Genomic DNA, 17,592 nt, shown 5'->3' with positions numbered 1-17,592 from the left:
ACCCAGGGCACTAGCCTGGTTTAAGGCAAAACTCCAGCTGGAAATCTTGTCAAAGAATAATAAACCTTTCCTTCAGTAAAACAGTTATCTAAAGGAACCCTGGCTCTAATGTTTATACTCACTGTCATGAGTAGATTGTGAACTAGTATATAATTCATTTAAGATGTAATGAGAATCAGAGAAAATACTTCTAGCAGGTTAGAAATGAAAATTAAGAGAATAAATGGTAAATATTTTTTTAGCCCATCTTAACTGGGGAAAACAATTACACAACTTGGAAAAATTATGAACTCAATTAAGAGTCCAACTTGCAGAACAGGTTACACATCTGTGAATTTGTGAATAGCTTAGGTTTACCAAGTCAGTGATTTTTAAAACACCTGTACTGACACTTCGGCATTTGTTTTATGTTTATCTTATCTACTCTTTTGGTTAGGAGGCTCTTTTAGGGCTCATGAGAAGTAGGAAAACCTGGGCATGGGTCATACTTTGAAAACTCTTACCTTTGTGCCTTTCAGCAAGTCACTTAAAGTTTCTGAGTCTCGGTTGCTTCATTTGTCATCTAGGGGGAAATAGGGTAGAAGCGTGGACTTTGTAGCCACACAGCCTGAGCTCAAATCCTACCTTTCCCACTGTAACTGGGCCTATACAAGTGAGGCCTTGGATAAGTTCCTTATTTGCCAGAGCCTCAGTTTCCTCAACTATAAACTTAGAGTATCACACCTAGTAAGACATCATGAAGACTGGAGAAAATATATGCAAACATTTGGTACTTACTAAGCTTTTAATAAATTGTAGCTACCAATGCTTGTGAACACATTTTGTAAACTGCATTATATATGTAAAGCATTATTATATAACTTGATTGTTTCTTCAGGTGTCATGTAGTTTCTTACTGACATGACTAAATCATAACACTTTTGCATTAGTCTGTATATATGAATATGTTTTCTTTTGTACATTGGAGACTTGTGATACTTTTCTGGTGAAATTTGTCTTGAGACTTATTAGTCAGTGTTCTAATAATGAGATCTCTGATTTTTCTCTCCTTTGCTGCTGCATTCCAGTCTGTAGTCTGCAGTGAGTTTTCAATCTATTCATTCATTTTTTTTTATTCACTCATTCAATAAGCACCTACGGAAGGCTTGCTGTATGATAAGATCTATGCTAAGAGCTGTACTGCAGAAGGAATTAGCCTGTATATTTTACTGCTGATGGTTTCATTAAATATTATGTTATTATTATAAGTTATTGCAGTAATACAGAAAACTTAGAAAATGTTATAGTTTATGTCAATTGTAATGGGAATTAAGAATAACTTTTGACAATATGTCACATATTTTCTAGGAAATAATTATATGCAGGCTCTTTTCCCAAGGGTTACTATATAAATAAAATAAATCCAAAGTATCTATGAGGATTAACCAAGGAACGGTATTTGAAAATGGAAACAACTCTTAAAATGATCATATTTCTGACTCAATATTGAATTATCTGTCAGGATGGATTCTTAAGGGCTTTATATCTAGAACAATTTAAAAATAGGCCACAACTGGAAACAAGAAATTGTTCTTCTGTTTATTTCCCCTAATGATCATAAGCCATAAACTATTTCTACTAATGGAAAAACAACACCTGTATGTATATATATATATATATATCTATGATCTAAAACATTTCCTTTAATAACTATAAACATAATCCATTTCCTATTATCATTATAAACATAATTCATTTTAACAGTTTTTGAGTGATTCCAATGTGCAGCAATTGCAAACTGAATGAAGAAAGTACAAGGTAAGTATAGCAGGAATCAGCAAGTTACTGCTTTCAGACCAAATCTGCTCCACCACCAGTTTCTGTAAATAAAGTTTTATTGGAACACAGCTTGGTGTATTTGTTTACATGTGATCTAGGGCTGCTTTTGTGACACACTGGCAGAATTAAGTAACTGATAGAGACGGTGTGGCCTGTAAAGTCTAAAATATTTTCTAACTTGTTTCCTACAGAAAAGGTTTACCAATCCCTGCTTTATAGTATTAAAGAATTTCCACACCAATTTTGCACATCAACACAGAAATTAAGGAATGAAAAGAGAGAGCTTGCTGTATATTTAGGTCCTTTTAGGTGTGTGCTCAATGCTTAGTGGACACATCAGAGGTAGGATAAATGATATACATTTGAGTAGACAAATTCTTCATGAGCAGTCCTTGCTGGGCTAATGCGCAACTGTTGCTCCACCTAACATAACAAAAATTCCAAGTGTTGTCCCAAGCCATCAAGTAAATGCCCACCAGAATTGTATAATCATCCTTTCTTTTAGGAGTTGGGGAGGTCAGTTTGCACCTAATTTTTGTTAGAAATATCGTGACTTTCTATGTATCTATAAGCATCACAGCTTATTTAATAGGAAATAACCATTATAATTAACATAGGGGGGAAAAGTCAGCGTGTTACCTGTGTGTTGTTCTTCAATCCACATCTGCAAATACATGAAGAGGAGTAGCCCTGCTACTCCAAATATCAGCAGCGAGAGGAAGACTTGTTTGGGGTTCATGACCATTTCAGATGGCTGCATTTCTCCTCATGTCTGAAGACCACATGATTTGTTTTTCCATAGAGCTCCAAGCCTCTCTCATTCTCTTAAGTGCTCATTCCATGAAGTAACCTAAAAATTTTTTAAAATCCACATTTTACTTTGCTGATGACATTTCTCCTCACATATGGTATAAATATGCAGCATATCAACAATGCTGAAGACTTATATGAACTGTTAACTCTCCAAAGACAGAAGAGACTAGTAGGAGTCCCTAAAGTGGGAATTTTCTATTGTATATCTTTGTCTTATCTAAGGAATGTATTACCCTACAGTTAGTAAGTAACACCCTAACATTTAATTAGGGGAAGTATGGGTAGATTTAAGCCGTCTTACATTGTGAAGAGTAAAGCAGGGTTCAGGTTACCTTAAAACGTTTGTGAGATGAAAGACAACTAACAGAATGGATTGCCGAAAAAGGGGTTTTGAAAAACATGTTCAAGGAATAAAGGGCAAAATCACTTCATGTCTTAAAATATATATAAAATTCACAAATAGAGGGTTCAATCTATCATTTCCCTCTCATGTAAAAGTAATAGATTTCTCCAACTTACAGGGTACATTTAAAATCTCCCAAAGAAATAAAAGGATAAATATTAAAAGGTCAGCGTTCAAGGGCGTCTCCCACAATACATGGGAGTACAGAATCTACCTCAGATTACAGAAATCTACCTCAGTAATAAAGGCTTACTTTATTTAAAGCAATATTATAATGACTTTGCTTTAGAACAATTTCCTTTAGTGTGATCTTAACCTTTTTTAAAAAGTCGTACCCACTTTTGAGACTCTAATGAAAATGTAAATGCCTCCTCAGAAAAATATAAACACACACAAAACCTTGCATAAGGTATCAGTTTGTTTATGAACCCTTACTGAAACCTGAGTTAAGAAGCTCTTCTCCTCACTGCCAAGCAAATATGAGCTCACATAGTTAGCCTGGTTAATGAGCCAAGGTCATGGCTTTGTACCTAATGCAAGCCAAAGACCTTGGCTCTGCTCCTTGATTAGAGAGCACACCCCCGCTTTGGATGAGATAAATAAATGTTTCCTCAATGTGAAGACATAACACACACTGCTAAGTCTAAAAATTCTCTCTCTTTTCTTTCCCCTCCATATATGCTATAAAAATTTCTAGGAGAATATTAATTTAGACTTTGTAAGAGATGTTTGGTGAGGTGCCAGATAAAAATTAAAAACTGCTATGGAAAACTGCTAGGCTGGTTAAAGGATACTATTTAGCTATTCTTGGCAAAACCAATTTTCACACAAACATTGGGTTTCAAAGGTAACCTATGAGGTCAGAATTAGAAGTGAATGTAGTTGAGTGACCTCCTGATTAGAAAAAATAAATTCACCAAATAATTAAAAATGTTTATGAAAAACAACAACAAAAGTCACATTATAAATACATTGTTTTCTTTATATTTGAACTAATATCCAAAGGGAACAAAGAGCAGAGTTGGTGAGCATTACCTGAGGAGCTTTCTCCAATCCACGTCACTGAGTCCTCTGAGGAAAGGGCAACAGTTAACATTTTCATGAGTGCTTTTAAGGATTTCAAGCATTTCTTGATTTTGATTGTAAGGGAAGTTTGCAAATAAGAAAACAGGCTGAGAGTATTACCATAGTGCTTGTTTGACAGGTGATACTTTGCTCTTACATTGATTCAAAACTAAAATACATGGGCTTTCCAGAAACATGCAATGAAACACCATTCCAAAGGAAGATTTGCAATTTGAGGTGTTGCAAGACTGAATCCCTCAAGGAAACCTACGGAAAACAAGCCAGCTTTCTCGTCTCCTAATGCTACAGTTAAACAATGAACAGATAATTCCAGGGTACAAAAGAAGATTCAGATAGGAAGAAACCAGTTAAGCAAAATCTGCTAACAAAGAAATGGTTGTTTACAAGAAGAAAGAGACTTTTACAGTCTGTCTACATAATTAAAACTTACCTCAGAAGAGAGAGAACACAAGAAAATGCATAAATCAGAACAGAGCCATAGACCTGTGGGAATGGAGGGTGTGAAAGTCAAAAGAAGTACTCCTTGGGGCTTTGCGGAAGAAAATTATTACCTAAGATGCTGGAAAAAGATTAAGAATTTGCCCTTCCTTTCTGCAGGAGATGTTGCTTTACTCTGACATATCCTCCTGGGTAAGAAGTCAGTAGAAAACCTATAATTGTTATTATGGCAGATGTGAGTAGGATTGAGTGATTAAAGCCACAAGGCAGAAAGGCAATCTGGTGTAAAACAGAGAGATTCGTTAGATTTTCTCCCATCTCAGTCCATTAACCCGACATTGGCATTAGGAAATAGCTCTCATTAAACAAAGGTGAGGCAGTAGGAGCAGCAGTATTGCTTTAAGCAAACCTGAAGGTCAGTTGTGATGGGAAAACACACCTATTTGGAGATCATACATCTACCTTTATGCCTGCAGAAAAAGAGCAGACTACTGGAGATTGAAATTACTTGGAATAATGCTATTTTATGTACAAGCATCATACATTTCCACGGCTAAAGGCTTCCTGTATTTTGTACAACTACTTCTTCTCCCGGCTCATAAATATATTGGGTTGTTGGAAAAGTCACGATGCATTTTTGCAATGAAAAACAACCTCATAGTACCTTGAACCTAACAGGTACTCAACAGTGATTGATTTATCCCTAACAATTATAAAAAGAAATATAAAAATAATTGTTTCACTCCATTATCTCTTCCTCAACACTTTAACAGTTATGTTTATAAGATTCTCAACATCACCAATCATCAGAGAAATGCAAATCAAAACCACAATGAGCTATCTCGCCTCATTCCTGTTAGAATGGCTAGCAACAAAAAAAACCCAAGAGGTAACAAATGCTGGCTAGGATGTGGAGTAAAGGGAAACATTGAGCACTGTTGGTGGAGATGTAAATCGGTGCAGCCACTGTGGAGAACTGTATGGAGGCACTTCAAAAAAATAAAACTAGAACTATCATATGATCCAGCAATCCCACTTCTGGAGATATATCTGAAGGACATAAAAACACTACGTCGAAGAAATATCTGCACCCTATGTTCATAGCAGCATTATTCACAAGCGCCAAGACACGAAAACAACTTAACTGCCTATAGACAGATGAATGGCAATTGTGATATATGCATATATAACGTTATTCAGCCATAAAACAGGAAGAAATCCTGCCATTTGAGACAACATGGATGGACCTTGAGGGCATTATGCTAAGTGAAATAAGTCAGACAGAAATACAAATATTGTATGATCTCACTCATAAAAAAAAAACAAAAAACAAAAGCAAAAACAAAGGCTCATAGAAAATCAGACCAGATTTGTGGTTACCACAGGTGGGGGGTGTAGGGGGGAGAGGGGGATTAGATGAAGGTGATCGAAAGGTACACACTTCCAGTTGTAAGGTAAATAAGTACTAGGGATGTAAGTACAACATGATGACTATAGTTAACACTGCAGTATGATATATATGGAAGTTGTTAAAAGTAAATCCTAAGAGTTCTCATCACAAGGAAAATAACTTTTTTCTTCTTTTTTTATATCTACGTGAGATAATGGATGCTAATTAAACGTATGATAATCACTTCCCAATATACGTAAATCATTGTTCTATATGCCTTAAACTTATACAGACAGGGCTGTATGTCAATTATATTTCAATAAAACTGGGAAAAAAACCCTTATTTTAAATAACTATGATTACTAACACAAACATTTTGGGACTTTAGTATAGTGATAAATTACTAGATGGAGGTAATTTATTTAAGAGGAAATTATGAGTTGTCCAGTTTGGCAGAAGCCTACGATTTTAGGCAGAAAGTTACGGAATTTTAGAAAGGTCGGTTTAGACCAAATTATGCAATGTGGCGTAGAAAAACTCCAGAGTCAAGGGACCACCTATCCTTACCCTCGACCTCAGCAGGACCTCCGCAGTTTTCGCCTTCTGCCTCTCCCTCAGCAACTGCACCATTCTCTTTCCAACCCTCTGAGCGACAGGAGACCATTAGGGATGAAACTCCTCAATTTATTACTGCCTCTCACAGTTTACTGTCATCTGTTCCAGTCCACACTCGTTTGCCTCTATCTCTGATGATCAGGGAGTCCTCGCTCTCGCCTCCATTTCTTTCAGGATGCTGTGAGACATGGCTTCGTCAACACCTCCCCAGCCTGGGTTCTATCCTGAATCTCTACCCAGTGACCTCTTCCATTACAATCCCTCTAGCAATTGCCCTATTGCTATCATTCCCAGACGAGCCTTCTAGGAAGACTATTCTGTCCTGACTGCTTCAGGCACCTATCTCCCAGCCATTTCTCAACCCACAGTGGTTCAGGAGGCAGGAAAAGATGTGATCAGGCTCAGGAGTTGTGTAGAGATTGAAAATTTGTAATAATTCCCGGTTTGTGGTTTTGCTTTTTTTCTATTCTATTCTAGTTGTGAGTTATAAGCATTATGAAAAGCTTCCAGTGACTTTTTCTTTGATTCCTTCCTTCTTTCCTCCCTCCCCTCTCCTTCCCTCCCCTCCTCTGCCCTCCCTTTCTCTTCCTTTCTCTTCCTTTGTGTGGTTGTTTCATTATGTAGACGTTTTAACTAAATCTTTATCATTTTTTCCTTCTTGATTTATCAGCTAGAGCCTGGGGTGGGCAGTGGGGGGAGGGGGTAGGGGAGGAAACATGATACACTCACTCATGAAATTATTTAGGACAATTTACAAAAAAGTGACCAGGGTTTTGGGAAACCAACCAGGGATAAAGCAGTACCCAAGCACAAGTGACAGCAACCACTTCTAGAAGAGAAGACACAGAATAGAGAGCTATGCCTGGAGCCTGGAGAAGAGGCAGGAAGGAGACGGATGGCTGATGGCAACTACTATCTATTGCGCAGGGACATAGACGACATACTGTAGCCAGGTGTCAAGGTAACCAGAAGAATCACTATCCCATCCTCAATTTCCTGATGTCCTTCAACTTCCTCAGGGGCTCACATGTAACAAAATCAATGCGGACCGGGGAGCCCTTTATGCAGCACATTCCAGGGACCCCCCCAAACCAGAGAGCAGAGGTGGGTGATATCAAGCTCAGTCTATGTTCCTTAGGAATTTTCTAAGCTCATACTCCTCACTTTCAAATATTAATAATAAAATTATTCTTCTCTATTTCATTCCAAAGTTTTAAAGTTATGCTTTTTCATATTTAGTGATGAAATCCACCTGAAATTTATTTTTGTGTACCTTGTAAGTTATCTGTTCCATCTGGATAATAATTGCCCGATAATAACTCTACTTATTGAGTAATTTTTATCATTTTACTACTGATTTTTAATGCTGATTTTGTTATATTTCAAATTCCTATATTTGTGTGTTATTGTATCTACGATAGACATTATTCTGTTCTATTGGCCTAATGTCATATGTTTGTATAAACTTCTGGGCCTATCTTTGAAGAATGAAAAATGAATCTGATTACTGATTTAATTTTGTTAATGATTATTTACTTATTCATTTAACTTTTGTGAGTCAGCTTTAGAAAATTATATTGCCTAAACAATTATCATTTCCTTTTAGGTTCCAAATTTATAAGCACAAAGTTGTTCATAGGATTTTCTCATGATTTGAAAGATCTCTTTCACAGCTGTGAGTATAGACCCATTTTAATTCCTAATATTACATATTTGCACCTCTTGTTTCCTTTCATCATTTTTGTTAGGGATTTGTCTGTTTTATTTAAAATATATTGTAATTCCTCTCTATTTTTCGTTCTCTATTCAATTGATTTCTTCTTTTATCTTTATTTCTTTCTTCCAATTTTTGTCTTTAGAGATATCTGGGGTGTTTTTTCTTTTTTCAACATTTTCAAATTGAAAATTAATTCATGTATTTTAGAGCTTTCTTTATATAAAACACACATATGCAAGGTCATTAATGTCCCCAAAAACTATTTTTAGCAGCAAACAACATGTTTTTATATGTATTTTCATTGTCATACAGTTCTAAATATTTTATAATTTAAATTAGATAAATTTATGTCTCTTCTTTACTTTTTAAATCGTTTCTCTCTCCTAGTCCTGTTAGATAGTTTCTTAAATTAAGTTATCTAATCCTCTCTGTTCCTTTCTTTGAATCTATAGATTTTATTTCTGGTAACTAAGCAGCACTTTAAATTAAAAAATACTATCTAACTACAGAATTTTCTAATAAAGTATTCAGTTTTCACAGAAACTTTAGCAAGCTTTAACTACTCATTGAACAGTGTTTCCTCACCCTGATCATGTTTGAGATTTTCTATTTAATTGTAATCACTTAAAATAAATACTTATTAATTATTAAATAATTAATTACATTTACTGGTATTTTATCAGTCTTTGTGTTCAGTGTTAATTTTTGAATAGTACACTTTCCCTCTAAGCTGACTTTCTTTCTTATTGTACTGCAGAGTTAAATATTTTTCTAGTGAATATCACTATCAAATTATCTTCCATTTTGTATGTACAAAATTATCTTATTTTTGTCCTCATTCTGGAATGATAGTTGAGTATGAATTGAGGTTAAAATTATTTTCTCTCAGCACTCTGAAGATTAATTTTCATTGTCTTCTATCATTTGTTGATATGATAAGAAGACAGTTGTCCATTTAACAATTTCAGAATTGTCCACAATTTCAATATGATGTATCTTGGCATGGGTTTATTTTTAATCATAATGCTTCATACTTACAATACATTTTCTACTGAGTATCCATATCTTTCTTCTTTCATGGTAAATAAATTGGAGTTGCTTTAATTTTCAGCATTTTTTTACATTAAAAAAATTCTTGCTAAATTTTGAAACCTTTCAATATATCTTACACATTTTTAATTACTCTGTCATCTTCCATTTGCTTGCTTGGGGAGCAGACTAGAATTCTAAAACATAAACATACTTCCCTCTCTTGAGCAGAAATCCCCATGTAAACTTTTTAGACTTAATTTTATTTATCTGTACAAATGAGACAATGAAATCTGTCCTATGTATCTGACAGCTTTATCAAACATTAAGAAGAATATGTGATGATCTTTTTTGAAAAAATATGAAAACAGTGTGAAATTATAAAGCACTTTACTAATCTGGGTTAAGGAGTTTAGATTTTTTATTTGAAAGGTGTTGTGGGCATATAAGCATTTAAAATACATCATTTCTATCAACCATAATGAAATTAAATTGTGGTATGTAGTCTAATGCTATTTAGTCAGTTCTAGACAGTGTTTATCTAAAGAGACAGAAACCTAGATAGCACCCTTCTTACTTAGTCATTGTAAAATATGTTAATAACCATAAAACAGTAAATCTTGACTGAATTACTTTTAATCGAATGAAGAATGTGACCTTTACCTACTATTTATTACTTAATGTATTTATTATTTTAGAAGTTAAATAACCCTACTTTAATCCATTTTAGTACAGGGCAAGTCTTGAAATTTCATAAACAATTTCTATATATTTTCACCCAATCCTCAAAAAAAATTTAAATGTTTTTTAACATGTTTTAAACTTCTATGCTGAAATAATTTTAGACTCACAAAGAAGTAGCAAAAACAGTACAGGACCTGTGTACCTTTTACCCAGCTTCCTCCAATGATAACACTTTCTATAACCATAGAACAATTTATCAAAACCAGGTAGTTAACAATGGTACATGAGGCCTGCCCAAAAGGGTCTACTTCCTAGTTACTGGAGCCTGTGACTACGTTACTTTACATGGCAATGGGGAATTATGACTGCAGATGGAAGGAAGGTTTTGCTAATCAGTTGACTTTATCGTATGGGAGATTATTCTGAATTACCTGGGTGGGCCCAATATAGTTGAATCCTTAAAAATGGAAGAGGGAAGCAGCAGAGGAGGTCAGAGTGATGTGATAGGAGAATAACTTGCCCTTGTTAGCTTTGGAGCTGTTGGAGACATGAGCCAAGGAATGCAGGTGGCCTCTAGTAGCTTGAAAAGTCAAAGAAACTGATCCTACTTGTAACCTACAAAAAAGAATGCAGGCCTGCTGACACCTTGATTTTAGCTTGTGTCAGAATTCTGACCCATAGAAGTGAACACATTTGAGCTGTTTAAACCACTAAATTTGCTATGATTTATCATGGCAGCAAAGAAAACTAATGTAGTACATTCAATACTATTACAGAGTAACATTTTAAAGGAAGGCAGTTTGTGAAATTGCTATGAATGGGTAGAATAATACTGATCTTTTCAAATATTTTTCATGTGGTTTCTCAGGTATACTGTTTCATGTTCTATTCTTGTAAAACTCAACTGTTCGATGTGTTTTGTCATACAGAACATAGAAATATATTCTTTTACTAGACACTAATTTATAGGTGCTTCCTTATACATTTTGTTGCTGTGACTTCCTGTATAATTTATTATATTTAGCAGGTACCCTCTACTTTTAGCTGTTGTAATTAAAATTTAATTATAATTTAAAAATTTAACAAGACAAAGCGTTGCCGTTAAAGTCTTTGATTTAGTAAAAGTTTTAAATCATATTTTATGTTCTAGTGTTCAATGTAGAGTTTTTATTAAAGCAAAAATCTTTAAAGACTGCATCAGACTAAAACCAAAACTTCTTGCAAACATTTGTTTGTATTAGAGATGGGGAAAGAAACACAGGTATTATTGTTAAATGGTTAGCTCATCTTAACCCTCATTTTTACTTGTTACCCATTCTAGAAATTTCAAAGTGTTAAAAGATTTCAAAGTGTTAAATATGGATGATACAAAAATACTGTTGTATTTCACATTTGTTTAAGCAGAGTCACAAGAATTTGTAGCATATATTTATTTGTATGCTAGTCAGGAATCACCAGAATCACATTAAATAACACATAAGAGAATACAGCATCAAACTCTATTTTATTAAAGGGACCTATGAAGATAGAAGGCGTCTCTGGAAAGCTTTTTGGAGTCCTGGGATTTGGCAGTACAAGAAAATGGAATTTGAGTGGTCATGTCTAAAATGACTTGAAGAAGTTATCAGCGGGGATTATGTCAGATGAGGTAAGGGGGTTAACAAGTACAATGAAATAATTTCAGTTTTCGTTGTTGTAGTAATTAATAATGTAATAAAAGATAAAAGATGGCTTCCAGTCCATGATTTGGATCAATTGTGGTATAACCAATGGACATTCGTAGGTTATGATTAAGAAGTGAAATTAATGGATATTCAAGTGGATGCTTGTTGCCTCCATGATATCCATTCTCCTCCTCTGTGTGGAAGCCACACAGTTTAGAACAGATTATCCCCACCTTCAGCTCCAGCGAAAGGCCCCAAACAGTGTAATCCTAACAGGGTACTTAATCCTACAGTCCTTGGCAAAATAGCTGGTTTAGGAATGGCTAGTTGTATTAGTTTCCTGTAGCTGCCATAACAAATTACGATAAATTTGGTGGCTTTTAAACAACAGAAAGTTATTCTCTTACAGTTCTGGAGGCCAGAAGTCTAAAACCAAGGCACAGTCAGGGGCGCACTCCCCTTGGAGGCTTGAGGGGAGAATCTTCCTCGCCTCTTGTGGCTCTGGTATCTAATCTGTTTCCAACTTCACAGAGCCCTCTGTTCTGTGTGTTTTATAAGAGTACTTGTCATTGGATTTAAGGCCTACCCAGATAACTCAGGAAGAGTTTATCTCAAGATTCTTAACTTAATTACATCTGCAAAGACCTTTTTCTCCAGTTAAGGCCACAGGTTCCAGGAGTCAGGATGTGGACATATCTTTTTTTTGGGGGGGGGGGCAGGGCAGGAATGAATCCACTGCACCAGGTGACCCAGGCTTTCCCTGGCTACAGCGATTGTTTCAGAGGTGATCTAATCAGAACAAAGCCTAGAGCTTTGGTTTGGTGGTCACGGGAAGTAGTATTTTCTCTCAATGACTGTGAATAAGAAAGCACATAGTTTATGCTATTGCTAGAAGCCTCTGGCTGCCCTGATGGAAGGCAGCCTAAAAAACAAGACAGCACGGAGGAAGGTGAGAAACCTGCAGAGAATCAGAGGAAAAGTTGTGACTAGACCCTGCCTACACTCACTCTGCCTCTGAATTTGTAAATTAAGAAAGTCAATAAATGTCCTTTATTTTTTTCAATCTATTACAAAGGAATTATAAGTATAATAAGAGAGCTAAGGAATAAGCTATATTTTGGGTATAGCAATTTGGGCAGGACAATCAGAAATAAATGGAAGTAATAATAACATTTATTGAGCAGTTATTACATTCTAGGCAGTATTCTAAGCACTTTATATTGATTATTTAATTTTATTCCCACAATAATGTTGTTATCTTCCCAGATAAAAAATCTTCAAGACTAGCTCACATAACCACATAGTCTGATTCACAGTTCACTGAAAGATGATGTGAGAGGTGCAGGTGGAGATAGACAACAGAAGGCCTTGGCATTAACCTAAGGTGATTAGATTTGTCCTGTGGACACTGGAGAACCAACGACAGGTTTGAAGGGAGTAGAATAAGCAGGTTTGCACTTTGGGTAGATCACTCAGAGACAATGTGAAGAATGGACTAAAGGTAAGGCAGACCACAGACACTCAGGAAGAGAAAGGGTAGCCTTTGGGTAGAAAATCTTCAGAGCAAGAAGTGGACTACATTACATTTCAAACCAAAAATCCATCTGTCTTTTCATTTATGCACATCCTCTTGTCTTTTATTACTGGAGGCAGTTTATTGTAGTGTAAGCTAAGTATGTGGTCACTCTGTATTACATACAAACTATATGTTCCACTGCATATATACTACACTACTATGTAGGGTGTTGTGGTTAAGTATGAAGATTCTGGAGCCTGACTGCCAGGGTTCAACTCATAGCTTGTCAACTAATTTTTTGTCACAGCTTATAGTGTAAACTCACATCTTATATAGTTTCCTCACATCTTAACTGGGGATAATAAAAATACCTGCCATGTGAGGATGCTGTGAAATAAGTCAATACATAAGAAATATTTACAAGAATACTTGGCCACAAAAAGTGTTCTACAGTTTCAAGATGTTAATATCTTTACATTCCAATGACCAGCACTGGGATAGCTGCATTGTAGTTAATCAATAATTATTTGTTGAAACATTGGGTATTTTTACTTCAGAAGACAGTCTATTTTTACTGTTAGATGTTTATTCTTTCAATTCAAACCCACTCAATCCAATCAATAAACATCCATTAAGTCTGAATATGATTAAGGCCCTGTGCCAGACACTATAGGCATAGCCCAAATGAGTAATCTTTAATTTCTGTTCTTCATCAGAGCATATATTTGAACGTATCGCTTCATAGCTTGCACAAGTTGGGTCTACTAGAGCCATGTAGAAGAACTTACAACAAATCTGTTCTTTTCTTTACATGACAGACTTTCTAATTATTGGAGACAATTATCCTGTCTACCCTTAATCTTGTTTTACTCCAGGAAACAATAAATATACAAAATTCCTTCAGCCATTCCTTACAGGACACGGTTTAGGAGCATTCAATCAATTTAATCATCGTTCTCCAGACACATTCACATTTGTTAATGCTTTTCTTTAAATTCAGGGCTCAGAAGTAGATATAACAATCCAAGCATGACTGAATGGTTGGATGGTGTTATGAAAATCACCACCATAAAAATAATGGCTAAACTTGAGTGCACCCACAAATAAAATGGGAGAATGAAACAGGTTACAGGTTAAAGCCTTAGGGGTTTTCTGCAGTCCAAACAACAGGAAAACAAAAAAACCTTATAAAAAGCATTGTGAAGTAGGAAACATATCAGAAAGCAAATGTAATTAAGAAGTCAAGATAGGCTATTATTGTATATAGGCAGTAAATAAAACATGTGTTTCATAAATACATGTAAGAAAAGGATTTAAGGAATAGTAGACATGAGGGTTAGCTAAGAAATATGCCTCCCCTCAAAAAAATGGAAAAAGATGAGACCAGAAAAGGTGCCTTGGTCAATGTGGAAATTATCAAGAAAAGGTCAAAAAGGACCAAAGGATTTTGAGGAGAGGAATTGAAAGACGAGAATTTACTATTTCAACCATTAGTATGAAGTGTCAGAAGAGGAAAAATAGGTGTGTTTCCCTGTGGTGCAGAGTAGGGAAAGATAGTTGTGTACATATACAAATGTTATTCATATACACTTGAACCGTGATAATGGGGTACTTTGGGTACTATGTAAATGAGCAATATATGATAATTTAAATTTTTGTTTTCTGTTTCAGTGATAGCAGGACGAGTTTTTCATGTCAACTAAAAAAAGGAAGTTGCCTTTCAGGGAGCTAGTCCAATATATAAAGGAATTACAAAATCTAGTAAGTTTGTGGAGCATTATTGCTGAAAAAAGTGATATATCCAAAAATAAGGTCATACAGGACTGAGAGAAAGAATTTTAAAAGCTTCATAGCACTATACCTACTTCCAAAAGACCTCAAAAAACAAGCTAACAAAACCTAGCATGCAATTAAATATTTTGTCAATGAAACATTGATATTTTAGACGATTAAAATAATATATCTACCATGTTGCAAATGGCAATATTTCATTCCTTTTTATGGCTAAGTGAAATAAGTCAGATAGAGAAAGACAAACCATATGATTTCACTTATATTTGGAATCTAAAAAACAAAATAAATGAAGAAACAAAACAGAAACAAACTCATAGATACAGAGAGCAAATTGATGGCTGCCAGATGGGAGGAGGTTGGGGATGGGTAAATAGGTGAAGGGATTAAAATGTACAAATTGGCAGTTATAAAAACAGTCATGGGGATGTAAAGTACAGAATATGGAATATAATCGGTAATATTATAATAACTATGTATGGTCAGATGGGTACTAGGCTTACTGGAGAGATCACTTTGTAAGTGATAGAAATATTTAATCACTATCTTGTACATCGGAAACTAAAATAGTATTGTCTGTCAACTCTAATTGAAAAATAAAAAATATATAAAAATAAAACTTTGCAAGACTGAAATAAATAATAGAAAAATATTCATGATACATCTTAAGTGAAAAGGGCAACAGTTTGCTAAATATTGCAGTTTGACCCATCCGGTCACACAGTATATTGCATATTCTAGCCTCTTTAAGGTTGGTTGAGGTTGTGTGGCTATTAAAAAACAAAACAATACTGGGCAGCATTTAAGAGGCAATAGACAACATAATATTAGGAAGTCATTTTGATCTTTCCACTTAGTCCTTATGAGTAAGCAGTAGTTCAAATTAGAATGTTAGCTACAATATATAAAACAGAATAGCTCACATTGGGTTTCGAATATTACATTTTACAATAAAATAGCAATATCTATACTTAATTGATGTCAAATAGGTAAGTCTACTTCTAGTGCACAAATTCCTGTGATCAATAATTTAGACAACTTTTGCACTGCTCTATGTTCAAAAAATTGTCTAGATAGTTTTCAAATTAGTATTTTATGGTGAGACAATAAAGCATAGATTGTTTTAATATTAATATTGTTACTGGTTGTTACCTAGATGAAATGTCTTTTATATATTGTCACCTATATATTTTCTTATTTCTAATTTCCCAATTCTGCTCACCAGAATAACAATAAAATCCTTGTAAAGGTATTATATTTATAGACTATCCTGGTTACTTATACCAGATATGTTGGGTAGTTATTTCTGTTAATGATTAGCTAGACAGTCAATACCTATATGGAAGATTGATTTTTTTCCCCTTCATTATATATTATCCAGACATCTGACGCGTTGCTATTGTATAATGTCTCTTAGAGAAAGGATAATACTGCTTCCCATAAAATAGTAAAATTCTATGGGTAACATAAAGCTCTAGAAATATATGTATATTCTAAAATGAATACGATTTGTGTCTTATAGATAGTAAAGTTTGTGAGCCAAGCACTTATGGCTGGCTTCAAGCAATCTCTTGCAAATATTTATTAAATTCTTCTAAGTGCTCCCTCTCTTTCCTCTTATTTCATATTCTAGCCCATCTGTGCTTAGCCTGCAACCGTTTAATAGAAAAATAACATGAGCTAAAACAGGAAAGGTGCTAGTCTACAAATCTTGGTTTAAAAAGAAAAATAAATTAAATCTGCAAAAATATCTCCTGACAAAAATCATATAGTAAGCTCATAAGGCACTTACAAAGAACACACCACAAAAAACAGTGCTCATATTACAATATCAAAGTAATTGCCAAAAGTAGTTATTAAAATAAGTATAGATATATGGGGAAGCTTGAAAAGCTGCCAACAAAGGAAAGCAGAAATAATACATAACTCAATATTAACAATACACAAAAAAACAGGATGTCCAACAAAACATGTAAAAGAAAGTACTGTGAAACCTAAAGGATACTACAAAATTATGAATAATTAGTGATATTTTAAATGCTATTATTGCACTGGTTAATTTTAACTAATTTAATTAACTAACCAGTGAAGAGGATTTCTAGTTAAATGGGGGCAGATTAGAATTAACTTATTCCCTCGTCAAACGCCTCTAAAATGAAAACAAAAGAAACTAAAAATACTGGTGAAGACAAAACAATGTATATGAGTAAACACTTTGGTCAACATTGCTTAAGCAGTATTTCGCCATAATCAGAAGTGTCTGGATGCTGATGGCAACCACTTTGAGCAACTCTTGTAATTGCAGAAGTCAAACGTGACTTGTATTCATCTTTCGTTATTGGCATATATCGAGTATTACAATTTTAATTTAGTTTTCTTTTCTTAAAATGTGTATACATTTTTTGGCACCCTCTGTGGTCTCACAACTAAGTTTGAGAACTTGTTGGACCGGTTTTGCTAACCTTTTTGATATCAGAGGAATTCTTCATTATGAATTTGTACCAACTGGACAGTTAACCAAGTTTACTATTTGGAAGTGCTGAAAGGCTGTGTGAAAAAGTTAAACGACCTGAACTTTTCGCCAACAATTCATGGCTCTTGCATCATGACAATGCACCAGCTCACATG

At 34.7% G+C, this 17,592-nt stretch overlaps 1 protein-coding gene across 2 annotated transcripts in view; it reads right to left on the bottom strand.

Annotated features, from left to right (window-relative positions):
- CHST9 (carbohydrate sulfotransferase 9) overlaps positions 1 to 17,592 on the bottom strand; it is a 244,623-nt gene that overhangs the window by 197,345 nt on the left and 29,686 nt on the right. For both annotated transcript variants that reach the window (XM_019654558.1, XM_019654557.1), the window contains exon 2: positions 2,458 to 2,668. In XM_019654558.1, coding sequence (XP_019510103.1) covers positions 2,458 to 2,578 — 121 coding nt within the window. In that variant the 5' untranslated portion in view covers positions 2,579 to 2,668. The remainder of the gene's footprint in view (positions 1 to 2,457; positions 2,669 to 17,592) is intronic.

Source organism: Hipposideros armiger, unplaced genomic scaffold (genome assembly GCF_001890085.2).
Source record: "Hipposideros armiger isolate ML-2016 unplaced genomic scaffold, ASM189008v1 scaffold_225, whole genome shotgun sequence".
NCBI lineage: Eukaryota > Metazoa > Chordata > Mammalia > Chiroptera > Hipposideridae > Hipposideros > Hipposideros armiger.
The sequence above is the reverse complement of the archived record's forward strand: the minus strand, read 5'-3'. Positions and strand labels throughout refer to the sequence as shown.